This window comes from Procambarus clarkii, chromosome 64 (genome assembly GCF_040958095.1).
Source record: "Procambarus clarkii isolate CNS0578487 chromosome 64, FALCON_Pclarkii_2.0, whole genome shotgun sequence".
NCBI classification, from domain to species: domain Eukaryota; kingdom Metazoa; phylum Arthropoda; class Malacostraca; order Decapoda; family Cambaridae; genus Procambarus; species Procambarus clarkii.
Window position 1 is genome coordinate 6,770,729 of NC_091213.1, and position 24,891 is coordinate 6,795,619.

At 47.4% G+C, this 24,891-nt stretch overlaps 2 protein-coding genes across 5 annotated transcripts in view; one reads left to right on the forward strand and one right to left on the reverse strand.

Moving 5' to 3' along the window:
• Positions 1-24,891, reverse strand: part of LOC123768916 (Ankyrin repeat-rich membrane spanning) — an 866,672-nt gene that overhangs the window by 798,347 nt on the left and 43,434 nt on the right. The gene's annotated exons all lie outside the window — the stretch shown is intronic.
• Positions 214-8,775, forward strand: LOC138354680 (proteoglycan 4-like). The gene is made up of 2 exons (XM_069309038.1): positions 214-250; positions 6,503-8,775. Exons 1-2 carry the CDS (start codon positions 214-216, stop codon positions 8,773-8,775), a joined length of 2,310 nt encoding a protein of 769 aa, XP_069165139.1.

The window sequence follows — 24,891 nt, forward strand, 5'->3', positions numbered from 1 at the left end:
TCACGGGCTGCTTCCTGGGGGTGGAGGCCTGGTCGAGGACCGGGCCGCGGGGACACTAAAGCCCCGAAATCTTCTCAAGATAACCTCTCAAGATAACCATCCCAGTAACTCAAGTTTCGTCTAGAAAAATTTCTACTTTACAATACTGTACTTGCTTCATGGCGTCTCATTTTCATTATTAGTTTTTTAATTTTATTTAATTATCGTGAATTTATGTTTATTATTGACAAGAATGACTACTGGCGTTCCGGTGGGTCAATTCTGGCGGCATCCGTTCCACAACACTTATCACATGCTCAGCTGCATGTGCAAATTTGATGCTGATAAGTACTTGCAGTTTGTAGATTAGTGACGCTGTGTACCAGCTGACGGACCGGGGGACGGACCGGGGGGACGGACCGGGGGGACGGACCGGGGGGACGGACCGGGGGGACGGACCGGGGGGACGGACCGGGGGGACGGACCGGGAGACAGACCGGGGGGACGGACCGGGAGACAGACCGGGGGGACGGACCGGGGGGGGGGACGGACCGGGGGGGGACGGACCGGGGGGGGACGGACCGGGGGACGGACCCGGGAGACGGACCGGGAGACAGACCGGGGGGACGGACCGGGGGGGGGACGGACCGGGGGAGACGGACCGGGGGAGACGGACCGGGGGGACGGACCGGGAGACGGACCGGGGGGACGGACCGGGGGGGGGACGGACCGGGGGGACGGACCCGGGAGACGGACCGGGGGGACGGACCGGGGGGACGGACCTGGGGGACGGACCTGGGGGACGGACCGGGGGGACGGACCCGGGAGACGGACCAGGTGACGGACCAGGTGACGGACCAGGTGACGGACCAGGTGACGGACCAGGTGACGGACCAGGTGACGGACCAGGTGACGGACCAGGTGACGGACCAGGTGACGGACCGGGAGACGGACCGGGAGACGGACCAGGGGTAGGACACACAGGAGTGCATGCTCCCACCACCACCGACGAGTAACAAGCTACTCTGCTGCACCACACGTAACACTCTACGGAAGTCAATAACAGCGATGGTTTTCAACAAGGTAATAAAGAAATGAACGACATGATGACTGTAGATGGTTCACGCTTCATCTTCAAGTAGTTGAGTAAAGAAATTCTGAAACAAACATGAGGTATGTTTAAAGGAGCGGCAACCTTCTACGAGCCGGTATACACCAACCCTTGGTAAAACAGGTTGTGCGTTCTTATTATTTGTAGGAGCGCGCGCGAGCGAGCCAGAAACAGATGGAGGGAAGGTTGACTAAAGGAGGGTGTACTCACCTATTTGTACTCGCCTATTTGTGCTTGCAGGATCGAGCATTGACTCTTGGATCCCGCCTTTCCAGCTATCGGTTGTTTACAGCAATGACTCCTGTCCCATTTCCCTATCATACCTGGGATAGTCTGTGTTCTGGTGTCCTGGCCAGTGTGTGAGGACACCGTCAGCCTCTCACTCACACACACACACACACACACACACACACACCTGCCGGCCACCCTCCACGACCTTCCAAGGTCGCCACCTTTGTTCTCGTCAACTCTCAGTTGTGTGTGTCCCTGTGCAGAAGATAGAGAGGTTCTGGTTGATACCTGGTTGATGGGGTTCTGGGAGTTGTTCTACTCCCCAAACCCGGCCCGAGGCCAGGCTTGACTTGTGAGAGTTTGGTCCACCAGGCTGTTGGTTGATACCTGGTTGATGGGGTTCTGGGAGTTGTTCTACTCCCCAAGCCCGGCCCGAGGCCAGGCTTGACTTGTGAGAGTTTGGTCCACCAGGCTGTTGGTTGATACCTGGTTGATGGGGTTCTGGGAGTTGTTCTACTCCCCAAGTCCGGCCCGAGGCCAGGCTTGACTTGTGAGAGTTTGGTCCACCAGGCTGTTGGTTGATACCTGGTTGATGGGGTTCTGGGAGTTGTTCTACTCCCCAAACCCGGCCCGAGGCCAGGCTTGACTTGTGAGAGTTTGGTCCACCAGGCTGTTGGTTGATACCTGGTTGATGGGGTTCTGGGAGTTCTTCTACTCCCCAAGCCCAGCCCGAGGCCAGGCTTGACTTGTGAGAGTTTGGTCCACCAGGCTGTTGGTTGATACCTGGTTGATGGGGTTCTGGGAGTTGTTCTACTCCCCAAGCCCGGCCCGAGGCCAGGCTTGACTTGTGAGAGTTTGGTCCACCAGGCTGTTGGTTGATACCTGGTTGATGGGGTTCTGGGAGTTGTTCTACTCCCCAAGCCCGGCCCGAGGCCAGGCTTGACTTGTGAGAGTTTGGTCCACCAGGCTGTTGGTTGATACCTGGTTGATGGGGTTCTGGGAGTTCTTCTACTCCCCAAGCCCGGCCCGAGGCCAGGCTTGACTTGTGAGAGTTTGGTCCACCAGGCTGTTGGTTGATACCTGATTGATGGGGTTCTGGGAGTTGTTCTACTCCCCCAGCCCGGCCCGAGGCCAGGCTTGACTTGTGAGAGTTTGGTCCACCAGGCTGTTGGTTGATACCTGGTTGATGGGGTTCTGGGAGTTGTTCTACTCCCCAAGCCCGGCCCGAGGCCAGGCTTGACTTGTGAGAGTTTGGTCCACCAGGTTGTATGGACTGGTGAAGCACCATTATTGTTGCTCAAGACAAGACTCACGACTACCACGGATGTCTTGAAGCCATCCTTCATCAACACAACGCCGGCTCGCCAAGTCCATACATGATTAAGTTCAATTATTATTTTTTGTTCAGGGGATTTTCTAAAAACAATCTCTTAAAGGGCTAGACCTATGGGAATATTAAGATCATATTAGCGATAGTTTAAGTTCAGTGGACGTATCATTAAGATCAAGCATAAAGGGCGCAATTCAATAGAAGGGAAGCATCCAGATTCACTTTTATACTCAAAACATCACACTGGATCAATAAGATCATAGCTAATCCAGCGTTCCAGGATGCCCATTAGAAGATTGACCAGTAGAAGACCTGTGACACCATCACTCGAACACTTTATGTAGGACATACGTAAATCTGTGTATCTATGTATTTCCGTATGTAGGTTAGCTTAGCATTTTAAAAGCACCGAATCACCTTCTGTGGTTGAGTGTTCAATAAACCCTTGAACTATATGTTTAACACATCTCTAACCCTGTCCATGGAGGACACAAGAAAATGTATATATGTTGGTTAGCATTGTAAATGTCTGGCCACGTCTGTGGTAGGAAAAAAAAAACTGCATCAGTATGCAGTGATGGTGTCACACTGTGACTCATATGTGATGAGTCATGCACTGCCTGCATGATTCATCACATGAGTGATGAGTTAGTAGCACACTGTTGAGGTGTTGCTGCAGGAACAGCGTATCATCCTCTCACTCTTCACGAGTGCCCAGCTAAAACAGTCATATATTAGCGAAGAGACCTACCGGTAATGTATAATGAATGATTAATTATAAATACATAGCTAAAGAGGTGGAACACACTGTACCTACCTGACAGCATAATTATAAGGTGTTCAGGATAGATGTAATTGTTTATGTAATAATCTCCGTTGAGGTCTGATAAGAGACTTTTGTGCCCTCTCTAATGCTTTGTGCGCTGCCAGTATCATTTCAGTATTTAAGTACATATTTACAATCATTATACATTAATGGCAAGTTTTGTTGCTAATACATAACTGTGTTAGTTATGGGGGAACTACACGATCATAAGAACGCTGTTTATTATTAATAGTCTTCACACTACACCACTTGTTACTTAATCTTATACGTTATCTACTGGAAACCAAACATGAATGCAGTGCAAGAATTTCAGATACTTTATTTGTAATAAGATGATTTATCATTTAATCCAGCGTGAGTTTTTGATTTATCTATAAATAACTCAGTCTTTATCATAGTCTAAGATATAATGCTCTAGTATGTGTCCCTGTATTTGTCCACACACTATACTTCATCTAGAATACTATACAAGCCTAACTGCTGGAGATACTTGTAGCCAAGTTGTATTTGAGCTGTGACAACCCCGGGAGCCGGTCGGCCGAGCGGACAGCACGCTGGACTTGTGATCCTGTGGTCCTGGGTTCGATCCCGGGCGCCGGGGAGAAACATTGGGCAGAGTTTCTTTCACCCTATGCGCCTGTTACCTAGCAGTAAAATAGGTACCTGGGTGTTAGTCAGCTGTCACGGGCTGCTTCCTGGGGGTGGAGGCCTGGTCGAGGACCGGGCCGCGGGGACACTAAAACCTCGAAATCATCTTAAGATAACCTCAAGATAACCCTCTGCAAACCAGTTGGTCTGCCACTCAAGAAAACACATTTGAAATTAAATTCCTATGGATACCATCACATGTAGGCATCTCAAGGCATGACACTGTTATGCCCCGCATGTGCCTGTCATTTCTCATCGCGACTAATGCGGTTTTCAAAGCCCTTCAAGATGTTTAAAGTTGAACCCAAATTCTTTATTTGATTTATGAAGTGTGTAGCAAACAGGTAAATATATTGGAGTCAAATAGACAATTGTGTAGCAAACAGGTAAATATATTGGAGTCAAATACACAATTGTGTAGCAAACAGGTAAATATATTGGAGTCAAATAGACAATTGTGTAGCAAACAGGTAAATATATTGGAGTCAAATAGACAATTGTGTAGCAAACAGGTAAATATATTGGAGGCAAACAATGAGCGTGTTTGTAGCACATACCTGTATTACTCTCACACAATATAAAGCACAAGTATCCTACAAAACCTGCGCATTTACTTTATATAAAAAATTCCGAGTTACTTTCACCGACATTAATGGTTATCCTTACAGAGTCATGCGCTCATTATAATATACATTACACATTACTCTCTCGCATCACATCCTCCTCAAACTACCCTTGCAGGCGGGCTCTGGCAATGTCTTCCCTCAACCCTCCTAGAATCTGATCATAACAAGATTTGCGTTCATATATATTCAATTACTTTGTAGATACGTAAGCACGCAGTTCATCTCTAGTGCGTAATTAAGGCAAGAATGAAGTTGTACAAGTGAACTGTGGCCTCCAGCTCTCTCGCATATTGTCCACTTCTTGCGTAGTTCTTATTTACAATATAATAATTGTTCTGACCAGAACTTGTGTTTACCCTGGTAGCAAAATAATCTTTTCTGGAGGAGGTGGTGAACGAGACGGTATTGTCGACTGGTGGTTGAACTATGGAAGACTTTAGGTTATTCCTCCGCGGTTAACATGCCACTGGTTAATTAATACCCGTATATACTAATGTGAACTGAAAATAAACCTGGTATGATATTGGTGCTTCCCCAAGAGACTTGGACATGGAGTCAAACTGCCACCTGCTGCCTTATGGGCGCTCTGGCCTGGTTGATGGGGTTCTGGGAGTTCTTCTACTCCCCAAGCCCGGCCCGAGGCCAGGCTTGACTTGTGAGAGTTTGGTCCACCAGGCTGTTGGTTGATACCTGGTTGATGGGGTTCTGGGAGTTGTTCTACTCCCCAAGCCCGGCCCGAGGCCAGGCTTGACTTGTGAGAGTTTGGTCCACCAGGCTGTTGCTTGGAGCGGCCCGCAGGCCCACATACCCACCACAGCCCGGTTGGTCCGGCACTTGGAGGCCAGGTATGACTCGCATCTTGGATGGCTCAAATTATTTTCTTACCATTAGTTAAATAATGTTGATGCCCTAGAACAACCTTACGTTTCATACCAACATTATTTACGTCTTCTGATAAACAATTTATTCTTTAAGATCCACATAATTATATTAGTAAGTTAAGTGCGTAGTTGTTTAATTCGAGAGCGTCGCGTGACACAGTGAATGTCGACCCTCGTGTCAGCAACACTTCGCCTCTGGAAATTGGTCTAACATTATTTCTGAATTATTCTTACATTCTCAAAATTACACACACAATTATTCAAGTAATGTAACGTATGTTTATTATGTTCTACAGTGAATGGTGATGAACAGGTAGAGGACGGAACTTTACCTTGATGTTTGAGTTGTGTTCAACACTGTCAACACCCCCGGTGACTGTTCAACACTGTCAACACCCCCGGTGACTGTTCAACACCCCCGGTGACTGTTCAACACCCCCGGTGACTGTTCAACACCCCCGGTGACTGTTCAACACTGTCAACACCCCCGGTGACTGTTCAACACCCCCGGTGACTGTTCAACACCCTCCAGGTGACTGTTCAACACCCTCCAGGTGACTGTTCAACACCCCCGGTGACTGTTCAACACCCCCGGTGACTGTTCAACACCCCCGGTGACTGTTCAACACCCCCGGTGACTGTTCAACACTGCAAACACTCCTATCTTGAGATGATTTCTGGGCTTAGCGTCCCCGCGGCCCGGTCCTTGACCAGGCTTCCTTTTTGTTATACATACCCAGAAAGCAGCCCGTAGCAGCTGTCTAACTCCCAGGTACCTATTTTACTGCTCGGTAACAGGGGCATAGGGTGAAAGAAAACACTTTGCCCATTTGTCTCCACCTGTACCGGTGATCGAACCCTGAACTTCAGGACGACCGGTGTTCACCTCCACGTGCCCGAGGGACCCGTGTTCACCCCCACGTGCCCGAGGGACCCGTGTTCACCCCCACGTGCCCGAGGGACCCGTGTTTACCCCCACGTGCCCGAGGGACCCGTGTTTACCCCCACGTGCCCGAGGGACCCGTGTTCACCTCCACGTGCCCGAGGGACCCGTGTTTACCCCCACGTGCCCGAGGGACCCGTGTTCACCCCCACGTGCCCGAGGGACCCGTGTTCACCCACACGTGCCCGAGGGACCCGTGTTTACCCCCACGTGCCCGAGGGACCCGTGTTCACCTCCACGTGCCCGAGGGACCCGTGTTTACCCCCACGTGCCCGAGGGACCCGTGTTCACCCCCACGTGCCCGAGGGACCCGTGTTCACCCCCACGTGCCCGAGGGACCCGTGTTCACCCCCACGTGCCCGAGGGACCCGTGTTCACCCCCGTGCTCGAGGGACCCGTGTTCACCCCCACGTGCCCGAGGGACCCGTGTTCACCCCCACGTGCCCGAGGGACCCGTGTTCACCCCCACGTGCCCGAGGGACCCGTGTTCACCCCCACGTGCCCGAGGGACCCGTGTTCACCCCCACGTGCCCGAGAGACCCGTGTTCACCCCCACGTGCCCGAGGGACCCGTGTTCACCCCCGTGCTCGAGGGACCCGTGTTCACCCCCACGTGCCCGAGGGACCCGTGTTCACCCCCACGTGCCCGAGGGACCCGTGTTCACCCCCACGTGCCCGAGGGACCCGTGCTCACCCCCACGTGCCCGAGGGACCCGTGCTCACCCCCACGTGCCCGAGGGACCCGTGCTCACCCACACGTGCCCGAGGGACCCGTGTTCACCCCCACGTGCCCGAGGGACCCGTGCTCACCCCCACGTGCCCGAGGGACCCGTGTTCACCCCCACGTGCCCGAGGGACCCGTGTTCACCTCCACGTGCCCGAGGGACCCGTGTTCACCCCCACGTGCCCGAGGGACCCGTGTTCACCCCCACGTGCCCGAGGGACCCGTGTTCACCCCCACGTGCCCGAGGGACCCGTGTTCACCCCCGTGCTCGAGGGACCCGTGTTCACCCCCACGTGCCCGAGGGACCCGTGTTCACCTCCACGTGCCCGAGGGACCCGTGTTCACCCCCACGTGCCGTGGTGTTCACCTCCACGTGCCCGAGGGACCCGTGTTCACCCACACGTGCCGTGGTGTTCACCTCCACGTGCCCGAGGGACCCGTGTTCACCCACACGTGCCGTGGTGTTCACCTCCACGTGCCCGAGGGACCCGTGTTCACCTCCACGTGCCCGAGGGACCCGTGTTCACCCCCACGTGCCCGAGGGACCCGTGTTCACCCCCACGTGCCCGAGGGACCCGTGTTCACCTCCACGTGCCCGAGGGACCCGTGTTCACCCACACGTGCCCGAGGGACCCGTGTTCACCTCCACGTGCCCGAGGGACCCGTGTTCACCCCCACGTGCCGTGGTGTTCACCTCCACGTGCCCGAGGGACCCGTGTTCACCCCCACGTGCCGTGGTGTTCACCTCCACGTGCCCGAGGGACCCGTGTTCACCCACACGTGCCGTGGTGTTCACCTCCACGTGCCCGAGGGACCCGTGTTCACCCACACGTGCCGTGGTGTTCACCTCCACGTGCCCGAGGGACCCGTGTTCACCCCCACGTGCCCGAGGGACCCGTGTTCACCCCCACGTGCCCGAGGGACCCGTGTTGACCCCCACGTGCCCGAGGGACCCGTGTTCACCTCCACGTGCCCGAGGGACCCGTGTTCACCTCCACGTGCCCGAGGGACCCGTGTTCACCCCCACGTGCCCGAGGGACCCGTGTTCACCCACACGTGCCCGAGGGACCCGTGTTCACCTCCACGTGCCCGAGGGACCCGTGTTCACCCCCACGTGCCCGAGGGACCCGTGTTCACCCCCACGTGCCCGAGGGACCCGTGTTCACCCACACGTGCCGTGGTGTTCACCCCCACGTGCCCGAGGGACCCGTGTTCACCCCCACGTGCCCGAGGGACCCGTGTTGACCCCCACGTGCCCGAGGGACCCGTGTTCACCCCCACGTGCCCGAGGGACCCGTGTTCACCCCCACGTGCCCGAGGGACCCGTGTTGACCCCCACGTGCCCGAGGGACCCGTGTTCACCCCCACGTGCCCGAGGGACCAGTGTTCACCCCCACGTGCCCGAGGGACCCGTGTTCACCCCCACGTGCCCGAGGGACCCGTGTTCACCCCCACGTGCCCGAGGGACCCGTGTTGACCCACACGTGCCCGAGGGACCCGTGTTCACCCCCACGTGCCCGAGGGACCCGTGTTCACCTCCACGTGCCCGAGGGACCCGTGTTCACCCCCACGTGCCCGAGGGACCCGTGCTCACCCCCACGTGCCCGAGGGACCCGTGTTCACCCCCACGTGCCCGAGGGACCCGTGTTGACCCACACGTGCCCGAGGGACCCGTGTTCACCCCCACGTGCCCGAGGGACCCGTGTTCACCTCCACGTGCCCGAGGGACCCGTGTTGACCCACACGTGCCCGAGGGACCCGTGTTCACCTCCACGTGCCCGAGGGACCCGTGTTCACCCCCACGTGCCCGAGGGACCCGTGTTCACCTCCACGTGCCCGAGGGACCCGTGTTCACCTCCACGTGCCCGAGGGACCCGTGTTGACCCACACGTGCCCGAGGGACCCGTGTTCACCCCCACGTGCCCGAGGGACCCGTGTTCACCCCCACGTGCCCGAGGGACCCGTGTTCACCCACACGTGCCCGAGGGACCCGTGTTCACCTCCACGTGCCCGAGGGACCCGTGTTCACCCCCACGTGCCCGAGGGACCCGTGTTCACCCCCACGTGCCCGAGGGACCCGTGTTCACCCCCACGTGCCCGAGGGACCCGTGTTCACCTCCACGTGCCCGAGGGACCCGTGTTGACCCACACGTGCCCGAGGGACCCGTGTTCACCTCCACGTGCCCGAGGGACCCGTGTTCACCCACACGTGCCCGAGGGACCCGTGTTCACCCCCACGTGCCCGAGGGACCCGTGTTCACCCCCACGTGCCCGAGGGACCCGTGTTCACCCACACGTGCCCGAGGGACCCGTGTTCACCCCCACGTGCCCGAGGGACCCGTGTTCACCCACACGTGCCCGAGGGACCCGTGTTGACCCACACGTGCCCGATGGACCCGTGTTCACCCCCACGTGCCCGAGGGACCCGTGTTGACCCACACGTGCCCGAGGGACCCGTGTTCACCCACACGTGCCCGAGGGACCCGTGTTGACCCACACGTGCCCGAGGGACCCGTGTTCACCCCCACGTGCCCGAGGGACCCGTGTTGACCCACACGTGCCCGAGGGACCCGTGTTCACCCCCACGTGCCCGAGGGACCCGTGTTCACCCACACGTGCCCGAGGGACCCGTGTTCACCCACACGTGCCCGAGGGACCCGTGTTCACCCACACGTGCCCGAGGGACCCGTGTTCACCCACACGTGCCCGAGGGACCCGTGTTCACCCCCACGTGCCCGAGGGACCCGTGTTCACCCACACGTGCCCGAGGGACCCGTGTTCACCCCACGTGCCCGAGGGACCCGTGTTCACCCCCACGTGCCCGAGGGACCCGTGTTCACCCCCACGTGCCCGAGGGACCCGTGTTCACCCACACGTGCCCGAGGGACCCGTGTTCACCTCCACGTGCCCGAGGGACCCGTGTTCACCCCCACGTGCCGTGGTGTTCACCTCCACGTGCCCGAGGGACCCGTGTTCACCCCCACGTGCCCGAGGGACCCGTGTTCACCCACACGTGCCCGAGGGACCCGTGTTCACCTCCACGTGCCCGAGGGACCCGTGTTCATCCCCACGTGCCGTGGTGTTCACCTCCACGTGCCCGAGGGACCCGTGTTCACCCCCACGTGCCCGAGGGACCCGTGTTCACCCACACGTGCCCGAGGGACCCGTGTTCACCTCCACGTGCCCGAGGGACCCGTGTTCACCCCCACGTGCCCGAGGGACCCGTGTTCACCCCCACGTGCCCGAGGGACCCGTGTTCACCCACACGTGCCCGAGGGACCCGTGTTCACCCCCACGTGCCCGAGGGACCCGTGTTCACCCACACGTGCCCGAGGGACCCGTGTTCACCTCCACGTGCCCGAGGGACCCGTGTTCACCCCCACGTGCCCGAGGGACCCGTGTTCACCCACACGTGCCCGAGGGACCCGTGTTGACCCCCACGTGCCGTGGTGTTCACCTCCACGTGCCCGAGGGACCCGTGTTCACCCCCACGTGCCGTGGTGTTCACCACCACCATTTTACCCCGGCAACCATACACACGCTCCGACCACCAACATTAAGGTGACGTATGTACCAGGTCCAATTTGATCAAGACACACACAAGTTCCACCGACAAGCCGCCAAACACCAGCCCATCACAAACACACACCATCGTCTATCATCCCTCCAAACACACATCGAAACTACGACGTTGGTACAACGTTCGAACAAGTTTTAACACCTAACCAGTTATAACAACCAATATAGCAAGTTGTAACAACGTTCTAATACGTCATAAACACGTTAAGCCAAGATGTAACAACTTTATTACAAATTGTAACAAGCGGAAAATAGAGACAATTACGGTTTGTGTTTCCAGGGATAAAGGTCGATTAATGACACTAATAAATAATGACCACCAAAATATTCACATGAACTGCTCACTAGCAAAAAGAATTTGATCATAAACTTACAAAGAATTAATAAGCAGGCGATGAGTCACAATAACGTGGCTAAAGTATGTTGACCAGACCACACACTAGGAGGTGAAGGGACGTCGACGTTTCGCTCCGTCCTGGACCATTCTCAAGTCAATTTACAAAGAATTAAATGAATGCGTCATTAACGACACGCATAAGACTCCAAACTCGATCGTCAGTAACAAAACAAAATTACAAGTCCAATAACAACCGAAAACTTTCACAGTCAAAATAACGTCACAAATCAGTACAGCCTTAAAATTACTCTCATGGTCATCATTTCCTGCCCGAAACGCTTTGCGTAATAGTGGCTTTAGGCATTGTATGTACTACCTTACCTTGAGGTGCTTCCGGGGCTTAGCGTCCCCGCGGCCCGGTCGTCGACCAGGCTCCACTAGCTCTATCTATTAACCCAACAAACTTTGTAAAATCTCTTTATGTATGTACCTTACCTAAATAAAAATTATTATTATTATTATCATCGTTATCAGAGGAGCGTGCAGACACGCAGACACTCGCCAGAAAACACGCACAGTTCTTACACCCACACTTGTAGGCTTGAGATTAGGTAGTCTGCCGTCTGGTAATGTCTGCCGTGTGCTGGAGAATGTGCGCGTGCTCCTGGAAGACCCACTTAAACCCACAGGACTCTGGCAACCCGGAACTGGTACATGATTTAGCAGTCTACTGTCAGAAGATTTAGCAGTCTGCTGTCGGAAGATTTACCAGTCTGCTGTCGGAAGATTTAGCAATCTACTGTCGGAAGATTTACCAGTCTGCTGTCGGAAGATTTAGCAGTCTACTGTCGGAAGATTTAACAGTCTACTGTCGGAAGATTTAGCAGTCTACTGTCGGAAAATTTAGCAGTCTACTGTCGGAAGATTTACCAGTCTACTGTCGGAAGATTTAGCAGTCTACTGTCGGAAGATTTACCAGTCTACTGTCGGAAGATTTACCAGTCTACTGTCGGAAGATTTACCAGTCTACTGTCGGAAAAAACGACACCATTTACTAACATTTCATACAATAGGCAGATAATATTGCTGTTGTTTTGTAATAAATTAACTAAGAAAACGGGGCTCCAGTGACATTTCTTCGGAGGAAAACAGGGATGTCATTGCCATATGTCGCCATTGAATTCGCCGGCTATATTAAAGGAAATCATCTTAATACATCAGTCTTTGGATTGTAAACATCCTAAAAACATTTCCCTTGAACGTACTTAATTATCAGTACTAAAACAAATTAAATATAGACCCTATGCAGGCGATGAGTCACAATAACGTGGCTGAAGTATGTTGACCAGACCACACACTAGAAGGTGAAGGGACGACGACGTTTCGCTCCGTCCTGGACCATTCTCAAGTCGATTGTGAATAATCGACTTGAGAATGGTCCAGGACGGACCGAAACGTCGTCGTCCCTTCAACTTCTAGTGTGTGGTCTGGTCAAAATATAGACCCTCTTTCCACTTCTTGATAAAACGCATCTGACCAAGATGCCGGATGCGTCAGTTTAGAAGAATAATCTGAGGTCTGATAACGACCTTTTGTGCCCTCTGTAATGCTTTTTGCGCTACCGCTCACAGGATGAGTATGGGGTGCACAATAAACTAGCCACCTCCGGCGGCAACAATCAATCAAGAAGAAGGCAGCAGACGCCATCTTATTAATTTAACAACAACAGTCTGGCATGCAGCTCACTTCAAGCTCCACACAATACTCCCCTAAGACAGTGTTAGGAGATGTAAAGTGCTCCCAATATCAGCACGTTACTTCCTCTACAATAAGGGAAGTGCTCCCAATATCAGCACGTTACTTCCTCTACAATAAGGGAAGTGCTCCCAATATCAGCACGTTACTTCCTCTACAATAAGGGAAGTGCTCCCAATATCAGCACGTTACTTCCTCTACAATAAGGGAAGTGCTCTTTCCCATGCCTGTTTTATCTATTGTTGGCCAATAATTGTGGATTTAAGACTACTGGTTAAATTATTAGGCGAGCAACAAAACCCGTGAGCAATATTACCTCTCATTAATAACTTAACATATTTCCCCTGACATAGTTATCATATACAGGTTACTATTATTGTGTGAGCCCTTTGACAGGTGTAACTGAAGGTTACAGTTACTGTTGACCAGACCACACACTAGAAGGTGAAGGGACGACAACGTTTCGGTCCGTCCTCGACCATTCACAATCGACTTGAGAATGGTCCAGGACGGACCGAAAGGTCGTCGTCCCTTCACCTTCTAGTGTGTGGTCTGGTCAACTTACTTTAGCCACGTTATTGTGACTCATCGCCTGCTTACAGCTACTGTGGTGGGTATGTGCGCCTGCGGACCGCTCCAAGCAAGAGCCTAGTGGACCAAACTCTCACAAGTCAAGCCTGGCCTCGGGCCGGGCTTGGGGAGTAGAAGAACTCCCAGAACCCCATCAACCAGGTACCAAGCAACAGCCTGGTGGACCAAACTCTCACAAGTCAAGCCTGGCCTCGGGCCGGGCTTGGGGAGTAGAAGAACTCCCAGAACCCCATCAACCAGGTATCAACCAACAGCCTGGTGGACCAAACTCTCACAAGTCAAGCCTGGCCTCGGGCCGGGCTTGGGGAGTAGAACAACTCCCAGAACCCCATCAACCAGGTATCAACCAACAGCCTGGTGGACCAAACTCTCACAAGTCAAGCCTGGCCTCGGGCCGGGCTTGGGGAGTAGAACAACTCCCAGAACCCCATCAACCAGGTATCAACCAACAGCCTGGTGGACCAAACTCTCACAAGTCAAGCCTGGCTTCGGGCCGGGCTTGGGAAGTAGAACAACTCCCAGAACCCCATCAACCAGGTATCAACCAGGAAGGGGAGAAGCATTAACAATTACCTAGAACAAGGAGTAACATGTGTTGAAGCCAGCCTCGCCCTTGACGAGTATCGACAGGCGTGTTCATCCGTGTTCATACCTGGTTGTCTAGGCCACAATGAGAACATAAGAACAAAGGTAACTGCAGAAGCAGGCGTTAAGTCACAATAACGTGGCTAAAGTATGTTGACTAGACCACACACTAGAATGTGCATAGTAACTGCAGGAGGCCTATTGGCCCATACGAGGCAGCTCCTATTTATAACCACCCAATCCCACTCATATACATGTCCAACCCACGCTTGAAACAATCGAGGGACCCCACCTCCACCACGTTACGCGGTAATTGGTTCCACAAATCAACAACCCTGTTACCGTACCAGTATTTACCCAAGTCTTTCCTAAGTCTAAATTTATCCAATAATAAGCTGTAGTTTAATTTGAGTTACTAACATATGTATTCTTATACTCTACTGAATGTCTACTAATCAATAATTTTCATCGATAGACTATATATATATATATAATTTAATAAACCCCCCAGAATGTCTAGGAAACGATTTGTAGGAATAAAATCATACAAGCCACTTTAATCATCATACAGTCCACTATCAGTCATACAGTCCACTATCGGAGGGAGCCGGTCGGCCGAGCGGACAGCACACTGGACTTGTGATCCTGTGGTCCCAGGTTCGATCCCGGGCACCGGCGAGAAACAATGGGCAGAGTTTCTTTCATCCTGATGCCCCTGTTACCTAGCAGTAAATAGGTACCTGGGAGTTAGTCAGCTGTCACGGGCTGCTTCCTGGGGGTGGAGGCCTGGTCGAGTAGTGAAATATGTGACTACGGCGACGCGCACCAGCTGCCCCAGGTGGCACTCTTGAGTGCCACCCGACAGGTGCCGCGCGCGTCGTCGTAGTCACACAGGGTTTTGGGGGATTTTCCCGGAAGTTGACAGGTGCCGCGCGCGCGTCGTCGTAGTCACACAGGCTTTTGGGGGAATTTCCCGGAAGTTTTGGCGTGTTTGGGTATGTGGACAGGAAAGAGGGGAGGTCATGTTGGGCAGCTGACAGGTGGCGCGCGTCCCTCTAGTCCTCGCGGGTTATGGGAATTTCCCGGAAGTTATGGCGCGTGTCGGAGGTAATTGGAGCGCGTCGCTCCAGTCCTCGGGGTTAAGGTAAGTGGTCAGGAAAGATGAGAGTAAGTGGTAGAGTAAGTGATAGAGTAAGAAAATAGAAGGAAGATGGAGGAAGGAGTAAAAGAGTTGATCGTGAGTTAGTGTGTAGATGAGAGGAGAAGGCAGCACGGCCTGTTATGTTGTTTTGGGATGGGAGCTGGATGGAGTTTCCCCTTCGTCGGGAGAGAGTGCTCTGGGCCATTATGTGGTTAGACAAACCCATTGACTCCCCTACAGGAAGGTCTTAAGTGATGTTTGTAAGAAATGCATGGAAAAGACACGGGGCTGCACCTGGCTTTTTCTGTGTTCGGGTCAAGAAAGAGGGAAGTCACTCTCGTTGTGAGACTGCAGCGGGCCATTATGTGGTTAGACAAACCATTAACGTCCCCTACAGGAAGAGCTAAGTGTGTGTGTGTGTGAGGATGAGGGCAAAGTCTCCTGCAGGAGGGGAGTGTACCATTACCTAAAGCGTTTTTCAATGTCGCGACGGGGTAAGCGTACTGGTCGCAGGTTGGAGCCTGACTGGTCATCTTTCCAACTAGTCTGGGTATTTCTCCTACGTCACCGGAAGTGGTGGGACACCCATTACCATTGCGTTTCGCCAGGGTCTGCGACTCTCTCTCTATCTGTCTCTGTCTCCCTGTCTCTCTCTCTCTCTCTCTCTCTCTATCTGTCTCAGTCTCTCTGTCCCCATGTCTCTCTCTCTCTCTCTATCACTCGCTCTGTCTCTGTCTCTGTCTCTCTCTCTCTCTCTCTCTCTCTCTCTCTCTCTCTCTCTCTCTCTCTCTCTCTCTCTCTTCAGATCATTTAATAGTTGGGGAAAGTAACATCATTTTCCTTTCTCCTGCTGCCGCTGTTCACATATCTTTCTCCATTTCACTTAGACTGACAACGCATCAGAGGATGATCACCATGTCAATTTTCAAGCCCGCCTTCACTCTCACCCTTACATCCTTGTAAGGTAACACGACCAATATGCTAACTTCGTTCTTTACCCAATATCATTAATGTAACGTGGAGAATATACCAACTTCGTTCGTTCTTTGCCCAAATTTCATTTTAAGAGTAACGATCTCGGTCTCTGTCTCTCTCTCTCTCTCTCTCTCTCTCTCTCTCTCTCTGTCTCTGTGCCTCTCTCTGTCTCTGTCTCTCTCTCTCTCTCTCTCTCTGTCTCTCTCTCTCTCTCTATCTCTCACTCTGTCTCTGTCTCTGTCTCTCTCCCTCTCTAAAGTCCACCACACGACACTTCACTTAGTAAACTCAGTCAAAGTCAGTAGGTTAGCATTTACTAAAAGAGAGAAACATTTCACATCGTCACGGAGACGCGATCTCTACCTACAAATTGTTCTTGTTAACTGTGATCACAACATCTGCTGGCCAAATAAATATCATTGAAATGTATGCATGTTTACTCAATCTCCATCACCTCTCCGTCCTACATCCATAGCAAGACTCCTGAATGAATGAACCGGCAGCCCCTCTCGCTGCAGTCTCACCTTCGTGATGGTTTGAGGTGTATTGAGATGGAGGATGTAATGGCTCGACCTTACACTCTCCCCGTCCACCCCCACTTACCCTTACCCCTACCACCCCCTCCATGGCCGAACCATCACTGCCCCCTTCCCAGACCGGATGTTCAACTAAGCTTTAGTATCACCATTCTTTGCTGAAATAGCATTTTTTTAAGAATATCCAGTCATAAGCAGGTCTTCAATCTTATTATTATAACAAATCATAATTTGCTGTTCTCTCTCTCTGTCTCTCTGTCTCTCAGTCTCTCTCTCTCTCTCTCTCTCTCTCTCTCTCTCTCTATCTCTCTATCTCTCTATCTCTCTGTCTCTCTATCTCTCTATCTCTCTGTCTCTCTGTCGCTCTGTCTCTCGGTCTCTCTGTCTCTCAATCTCTCAGTCTCTATCTCTCAGTCTCTCAGTCTCTCTCTCTCTCCAGATCATTTAGTAGTTGGGGAAAGTAACATCAGTTCCCTTCTCCTGCTGCCGCTGTTCACGTATCTTTCTCCATCAAGGCTGTCTCTCTTAAGACCTACATCATCCAATGTAAAACACCAATCGACGAGAATAAGACCGGTGAGTCGATAGTGAAATAGCTCTGGGTTAAGTCTGTTTTTCAGTTCTTGTAACACAGTCAATGTAGCGTAATGGGAAACCAGTCTTTCTACTGCCTACATAAATAGCGTTTGAAAATGTATGCAAGTCTAGACAAACTCCTATAGCCCTTACATTCTAACACAAATAAAATATTAGCACACGATTGTATCGCATTATATCATCATTAAGTAACGTGGAGATCAACTTTCTGACTGTTGTCCGAATATCATTATTGAAATGTGAACTCCATTTAGCCAAACACTATATCTCCATTACATCTCTTAGCATATGAATATTACGGTATACCAGTTTTAACCCTCTATAACACAATGTAACATAACTTTCTACAGACCAAATATCGTTTTTAAATGAAAGTATGACTTAGTCCTTATTCATTACATCTCTCACCATATAAAATATTGGCGTCTACCCCTTTTAGCCCTCTGTAACACAATGTAACGTAACGCAAATCAACTTTTTGCAGTCCAAAATGTCATTTTGAAACGGAAAGTGAGGGTTAGACCATCTCCATTACATCTCCTACCATATAAATAATTGATGGCCACCCCTTTTAGCCCTCTGTAACACAATGTAACACAACGTAACATATCGCAAATCAACTTTTTGCAGTCCAAAATGTCATTTTGAAACGGAAAGTGAGGGTTAGACCATCTCCATTACATCTCTTACCATATAAATAATTGATGGCCACCCCTTTTAGCCCTCTGTAACACAATGTAACACAACGTAACGTATCGCAAATCGACTTTTTGCAATCCAAAATGTCATTTTTAAATGAAAGTATGACTTAGTCCATCTTCATTACATCTCTCACCATATAGACAAGGTGTTAGCATAATGTGAAAAAATAGTTGATTTCAATTCTTAGCTTGTTCTTCACATGTTCAGTGTTCATTCTTGTATTCCCTATGTTCCTTATCAGGTCTTCATATTCTCTATAAGATCATATTCCCTGCATGTTCACTCTATTCATAAACTTTTTCTTACATGTTTTCTGTGTTCATTCCATGTTCTACAAATGTTCACAGCATGCTCAGTTCAATTCTTTTCACCTGTTTTTCTCATTTTTTTCTGTTTTCTACCATTTTCCCCGTATGTTCACTATGTTCTTTGTCAGGTTTTCATGTACATCATATGTTCTCTGTATAACTTTTATACTCATTATTCATGTTCTCAATGTTCTTAGCTTGTTCTTCACATGTTCAGTGTTCATTCTTGTATTCCCTATGTTCCTTATCATGTTTTCATATTCTCTATAAGTTCATACTCCCTGCATGCTCACTCTATTCATCAACTTTTTCTTACATGTTTTCTGTGTTCACCGTATGTTCACTGTGTTCATTCCCCTACTTAACCTCAATTTTTTTATGTTCTTTGTTTCTTTCATTCACTAACTAGTTCTTTGTCAAATAATATTATACGGCAATACAGTCCCCTCAACAATTTTAGTCACTCAGTTTTTATTTACAAAACTGTGTCAAAGTAATTCTCGTCATCGTCAGCTTAATAGTTCTACCAACCCATTCTTAAACAAATCTACACTTTATTCAGTTCCAAATTTACAAAGGCAAACCTTTTCTTGTAACTTCTTAACTAAAAATCTTTCGCCAATCAACTAAAACATAGTCACTTTCCTCATTTCTCAACTAAACTTATTATCCAAATCAACCAAAAATAGTCAAAGGAATCTTTCCAACCCTGTTCATAACTAAACTTATTCCCTAGTCATCAGAAAAATATCCATGTTCTTCATGTTTCATTGTCATTTCATAACTAAAATTATCCATCAATCAACAGAAAAAGTCATATTCATCATCATTGTTCCTAACTAAAATTATGTTTTGGCAAGTAAGAAAAATAACCAAAGATATCTTTCATCACTGTTCTTAACGGACATTATACTTTGGGGAGCACAAAATAGTCTCCCTCGTCATGTTTGTCTTTTCCGTAACTACAAGTATTCATCAGTCAAATAAAAATAGCTACTTTATCATGTTTCCCTGTCATTTCTTAACTGAAATGTCACTTCTCTCATCTGAAATAGACATGTATAACCTCTTTCCATCACTGTTCTTAACTAAAGCAGCCTTTCACTTTGCTAAAATAGTCATATTCATCATTGTTCCTAACTAAATTATATGTCGTTAAGTAAGAAATATAGTCAAAGACACTCTTCGAGACATCAAGGACTTACTCAAAGACATCAAAGTTACTCTTGTTGTTCTCAGAAGTCATTCTCAAAGTCCTCACTGATTTTCTCAGAGACAGCAAAGTTATGCTCGGAGTCACCTTCGTTCTTCAGAGAAACTTTCCAAAACATCTTTGTTCATCAAAGTTATTCTCGGAGTCATCAAAGGTATTCTTTAACTCACTTTTGGTCATTAAAGTTAATTTCTATGTTATAAAAGTTTGTCTCAGAGACATCTAAGTTCATCTTAGAGTCATCAAATGTAATCTCTAACTCACTTTTGTTCATCAAAGTTGATCTCAGAGTTAACAAAGGTAATCTCTAACTCACTCTCGTTCATCAAAGTTGTTTCAAAGACATCGAAGTTAATCTCAGAGTTATCCAAAGATATTCTCATGTCCACAAAGTTATTCCAAGAGACGTCAAAGTCAATCTCAGACATCTTCGTTCATAAAAGTTATTCTCAGAGACAACTAAAGTTATTCTCTAAGAGCTATCAAAAGTTATTCTCAGTCAAGATATGTTATTCTCTAAGTAACCTTCCGTTCATCAAAGACATTCTCTAAGCTCTCAAAGTTATTCTCTAAGACAACAAAGTCATTCTCAGTCATCAAAAGTTATTCTCAGACTCACCTTCGTTATTCAAAGAAGCCTTCTGAGACATCCTCGTTCAACAAAACTAACCTCAGAGCCATCAAAAAGTCAAATACAGTCATCAAAGTTATTCTCTAAGTAACTTTTCGTTCATCAGAGAAGCTTTCTAAGACATCTTTGTTCATCAAAGTTGATCTCTAAGACATCAATGTTGTTCTCTAAGACATCAATGTTGTTCTCTAAATCATAAAAGTTAATCTCTAAGGCACCTTCGTCTACTAGAGAAACTTTCCAATCCATCTTCGTTGATCAAAGTTATTCTCAGAATCATCAAAGAGATCTCTAATTCACCTTCGTTCACCAAAAGTTGTTCTCTAAGACACATTCGTTCATCAAAGAAACTCTCCGTCCATCATGTTATTCTTTAAGACATCTTCAGTCATAAAATTTCTCTCCAAAATGTAACTAGTTCAGCTTTTCATACCAAACCCGCGCTTCTGTTAAAATATATTTTCTTAGTCACTTTACCCTAAAACTGTTCTCAGAACTACACTGTCCAAATCCTACGTAACCTATCCTCTCCACCCAATGTTACTTAGTTAGCGCAACGTTCCTAAACCTGACTTTACCTATCCTAACTCAACTTACCTTACCTTTACCTATCGTACCTAACTCAACCTGCATAACCTAACTTACATAACTTATCTTACCTATCCTAAAGTAACCTAACTTGCTTTACCTAACTTAATCTACATTCCCAAACTGCTGTATCCTAACTTATCTAGTCCAAACCAGCCATGATCTAACTTACATAATTATTCCTGCTTGTCTTTGTGTTTCGTCAATCATTGTCTCATATTCATTTACTCATTTCAAGGGTTAATTTCTCAAATGGACATTTTTGCATTTCAAGTGTTATTTGTTCAAGATTGTGTGTTTAACCATTTCAAAGGATTTTTGGTATATATGGGAATTTACTCGTTTCAAGGGCAAATTTCTCAGGGCAAATTTCTCAAATGGTCATTTTTGCAGATCAATGGTTTTTGTTAAAGTTCATCAAGCTGCTCTTAAGTTGTATTTATTATGTTTGTTATTATTTATTTATTCGTATTCCCCAACCTTTTAACCTAACCTTTCAGATGTAGTTTATGGTGTTTTTGACAGATTTGTTGAATATATTATCCTTTTCCTAACCTTTCAGATGTAGTTTTGTTTCTCCTTTGTATATTTTTACCCAAACCCACCATCCCACTTAACCTTCTTTCTCAAATTCAAGTCTAGTGCTCCCATGCTCTTCCTCCCCCCTCTCTCTTACTCTTTTCTCCTCGTTTCATGCTCTCACTCACTTGCTCTCTTGTTTTTCTTAGTAGATCTGATTCTTTACTATTGTAATTTTTATTATTACTAAGATAAAGAATGAACTTATATGTGAAAACAAAGTAAAGAAGGAAAGATGCAAGTGAGTGAGAGCATGAAACGAGGAGAAAAGAGTAAGAGAGAGGGGGGAGGAAGAGCATGGGAGCACTAGACTTGAATTTGAGAAAGAAGGTTAAGTGGGATGGTGGGTTTGGGTAAAAATATACAAAGGAGAAACAAAACTACATCTGAAAGGTTAGGAAAAGGATAATATATTCAACAAATCTGTCAAAAACACCATAAACTACATCTGAAAGGTTAGGTTAAAAGGTTGGGGAATACGAATAAATAAATAATAACAAACATAATAAATACAACTTAAGAGCAGCTTGATGAACTTTAACAAAAACCATTGATCTGCAAAAATGACCATTTGAGAAATTTGCCCTGAGAAATTTGCCCTTGAAACGAGTAAATTCCCATATATACCAAAAATCCTTTGAAATGGTTAAACACACAATCTTGAACAAATAACACTTGAAATGCAAAAATGTCCATTTGAGAAATTAACCCTTGAAATGAGTAAATGAATATGAGACAATGATTGACGAAACACAAAGACAAGCAGGAATAATTATGTAAGTTAGATCATGGCTGGTTTGGACTAGATAAGTTAGGATACAGCAGTTTGGGAATGTAGATTAAGTTAGGTAAAGCAAGTTAGGTTACTTTAGGATAGGTAAGATAAGTTATGTAAGTTAGGTTATGCAGGTTGAGTTAGGTACGATAGGTAAAGGTAAGGTAAGTTGAGTTAGGATAGGTAAAGTCAGGTTTAGGAACGTTGCGCTAACTAAGTAACATTGGGTGGAGAGGATAGGTTACGTAGGATTTGGACAGTGTAGTTCTGAGAACAGTTTTAGGGTAAAGTGACTAAGAAAATATATTTTAACAGAAGCGCGGGTTTGGTATGAAAAGCTGAACTAGTTACATTTTGGAGAGAAATTTTATGACTGAAGATGTCTTAAAGAATAACATGATGGACGGAGAGTTTCTTTGATGAACGAATGTGTCTTAGAGAACAACTTTTGGTGAACGAAGGTGAATTAGAGATCTCTTTGATGATTCTGAGAATAACTTTGATCAACGAAGATGGATTGGAAAGTTTCTCTAGTAGACGAAGGTGCCTTAGAGATTAACTTTTATGATTTAGAGAACAACATTGATGTCTTAGAGAACAACATTGATGTCTTAGAGATCAACTTTGATGAACAAAGATGTCTTAGAAAGCTTCTCTGATGAACGAAAAGTTACTTAGAGAATAACTTTGATGACTGTATTTGACTTTTTGATGGCTCTGAGGTTAGTTTTGTTGAACGAGGATGTCTCAGAAGGCTTCTTTGAATAACGAAGGTGAGTCTGAGAATAACTTTTGATGACTGAGAATGACTTTGTTGTCTTAGAGAATAACTTTGAGAGCTTAGAGAATGTCTTTGATGAACGGAAGGTTACTTAGAGAATAACATATCTTGACTGAGAATAACTTTTGATAGCTCTTAGAGAATAACTTTAGTTGTCTCTGAGAATAACTTTTATGAACGAAGATGTCTGAGATTGACTTTGACGTCTCTTGGAATAACTTTGTGGACATGAGAATATCTTTGGATAACTCTGAGATTAACTTCGATGTCTTTGAAACAACTTTGATGAACGAGAGTGAGTTAGAGATTACCTTTGTTAACTCTGAGATCAACTTTGATGAACAAAAGTGAGTTAGAGATTACATTTGATGACTCTAAGATGAACTTAGATGTCTCTGAGACAAACTTTTATAACATAGAAATTAACTTTAATGACCAAAAGTGAGTTAAAGAATACCTTTGATGACTCCGAGAATAACTTTGATGAACAAAGATGTTTTGGAAAGTTTCTCTGAAGAACGAAGGTGACTCCGAGCATAACTTTGCTGTCTCTGAGAAAATCAGTGAGGACTTTGAGAATGACTTCTGAGAACAACAAGAGTAACTTTGATGTCTTTGAGTAAGTCCTTGATGTCTCGAAGAGTGTCTTTGACTATATTTCTTACTTAACGACATATAATTTAGTTAGGAACAATGATGAATATGACTATTTTAGCAAAGTGAAAGGCTGCTTTAGTTAAGAACAGTGATGGAAAGAGGTTATACATGTCTATTTCAGATGAGAGAAGTGACATTTCAGTTAAGAAATGACAGGGAAACATGATAAAGTAGCTATTTTTATTTGACTGATGAATACTTGTAGTTACGGAAAAGACAAACATGATGAGGGAGACTATTTTGTGCTCCCCAAAGTATAATGTCCGTTAAGAACAGTGATGAAAGATATCTTTGGTTATTTTTCTTACTTGCCAAAACATAATTTTAGTTAGGAACAATGATGATGAATATGACTTTTTCTGTTGATTGATGGATAATTTTAGTTATGAAATGACAATGAAACATGAAGAACATGGATATTTTTCTGATGACTAGGGAATAAGTTTAGTTATGAACAGGGTTGGAAAGATTCCTTTGACTATTTTTGGTTGATTTGGATAATAAGTTTAGTTGAGAAATGAGGAAAGTGACTATGTTTTAGTTGATTGGCGAAAGATTTTTAGTTAAGAAGTTACAAGAAAAGGTTTGCCTTTGTAAATTTGGAACTGAATAAAGTGTAGATTTGTTTAAGAATGGGTTGGTAGAACTATTAAGCTGACGATGACGAGAATTACTTTGACACAGTTTTGTAAATAAAAACTGAGTGACTAAAATTGTTGAGGGGACTGTATTGCCGTATAATATTATTTGACAAAGAACTAGTTAGTGAATGAAAGAAACAAAGAACATAAAAAAATTGAGGTTAAGTAGGGGAATGAACACAGTGAACATACGGTGAACACAGAAAACATGTAAGAAAAAGTTGATGAATAGAGTGAGCATGCAGGGAGTATGAACTTATAGAGAATATGAAAACATGATAAGGAACATAGGGAATACAAGAATGAACACTGAACATGTGAAGAACAAGCTAAGAACATTGAGAACATGAATAATGAGTATAAAAGTTATACAGAGAACATATGATGTACATGAAAACCTGACAAAGAACATAGTGAACATACGGGGAAAATGGTAGAAAACAGAAAAAAATGAGAAAAACAGGTGAAAAGAATTGAACTGAGCATGCTGTGAACATTTGTAGAACATGGAATGAACACAGAAAACATGTAAGAAAAAGTTTATGAATAGAGTGAACATGCAGGGAATATGATCTTATAGAGAATATGAAGACCTGATAAGGAACATAGGGAATACAAGAAT

Bases quoted from the DNA above. Each gene is read 5' to 3' on its own strand.
- LOC138354680 (XM_069309038.1), top strand. From the start codon at position 214: ATGTTTATTATTGACAAGAATGACTACTGGCGTTCCG. The intron at 251-6,502 runs GTGGGTCAATTC...CCTGAACTTCAG, and splicing joins GAATGACTACTGGCGTTCCG to GACGACCGGTGTTCACCTCC.